A 644-nucleotide genomic window follows, 5' to 3' on the forward strand; every position below is an offset into this window, starting at 1 on the left:
CGCCTTGGTGCTGCCCCCGCAGGTTCCCCCGGAGCCGGCCGGAGCTGCTGGCCCGCTGGGTGGTCAACCTGGGCCGCATGGACTTCCAGCCCAGCTGCCACGCAGTGCTCTGCTCGCAGCACTTCCAACCCGACTGCTTCAGCCCTTGCGGCAACCGCGCCAACCTCCGGCCCGACGCCGTGCCCACGCTCTTCGCCGCCCCGCCCGCTGCCGCCGTGAGCCTGCCTCCCTGCCGGGCGGGTCTGGGCCGGACACCGCGGTTCCGTGCCTGGGGACGGGGAGCGGGGCCTGGGGAGCCCTCACGGTGCCAGGCGAGGGCCCCAGGTCTGCACCTTGCCCTGTCCCAGGGTCCTTCGCCAGACATCCAGGCCCACTGCTCCGCTGGAGGCGGGTGGCTTGCTGGGCACAGGCTGCATCTCGGACTCATCCGTCCTCAGAAAGCCACGTGCGGACCTGAACATTCAGGCCCGAGGTCCGTAACCGCTTTCGTGGCTCACCGGTGTCTGGGGGACTAATAAGGGCTTTGTCTTTGTCACAGCAAATCGGGAACGGGAAGAGTTCTCTGAAGAATGCTGAGGATCCCCCATTGCCAAAAGTACGTCTATGCCTTGCAGTTGTGTGCTCCCTCCATGCCTTTCAGCAGG

General features: G+C 67.1%; 1 protein-coding gene across 1 annotated transcript in view; it reads left to right on the top strand.

Annotated features, from left to right (window-relative positions):
* The first annotated feature begins 11 nt into the window (after positions 1–11).
* THAP3 (THAP domain containing 3) overlaps positions 12–644 on the top strand; it is a 3,977-nt gene continuing 3,344 nt past the window's right edge. Inside the window, exons 1-2 of the mRNA XM_025206419.1 lie at positions 12–215; positions 539–595. Coding sequence (XP_025062204.1) covers positions 78–215; positions 539–595 — 195 coding nt within the window. The 5' untranslated portion in view covers positions 12–77. The remainder of the gene's footprint in view (positions 216–538; positions 596–644) is intronic.

Source organism: Alligator sinensis, unplaced genomic scaffold (genome assembly GCF_000455745.1).
Source record: "Alligator sinensis unplaced genomic scaffold, ASM45574v1 scaffold322_1, whole genome shotgun sequence".
NCBI lineage: Eukaryota > Metazoa > Chordata > Crocodylia > Alligatoridae > Alligator > Alligator sinensis.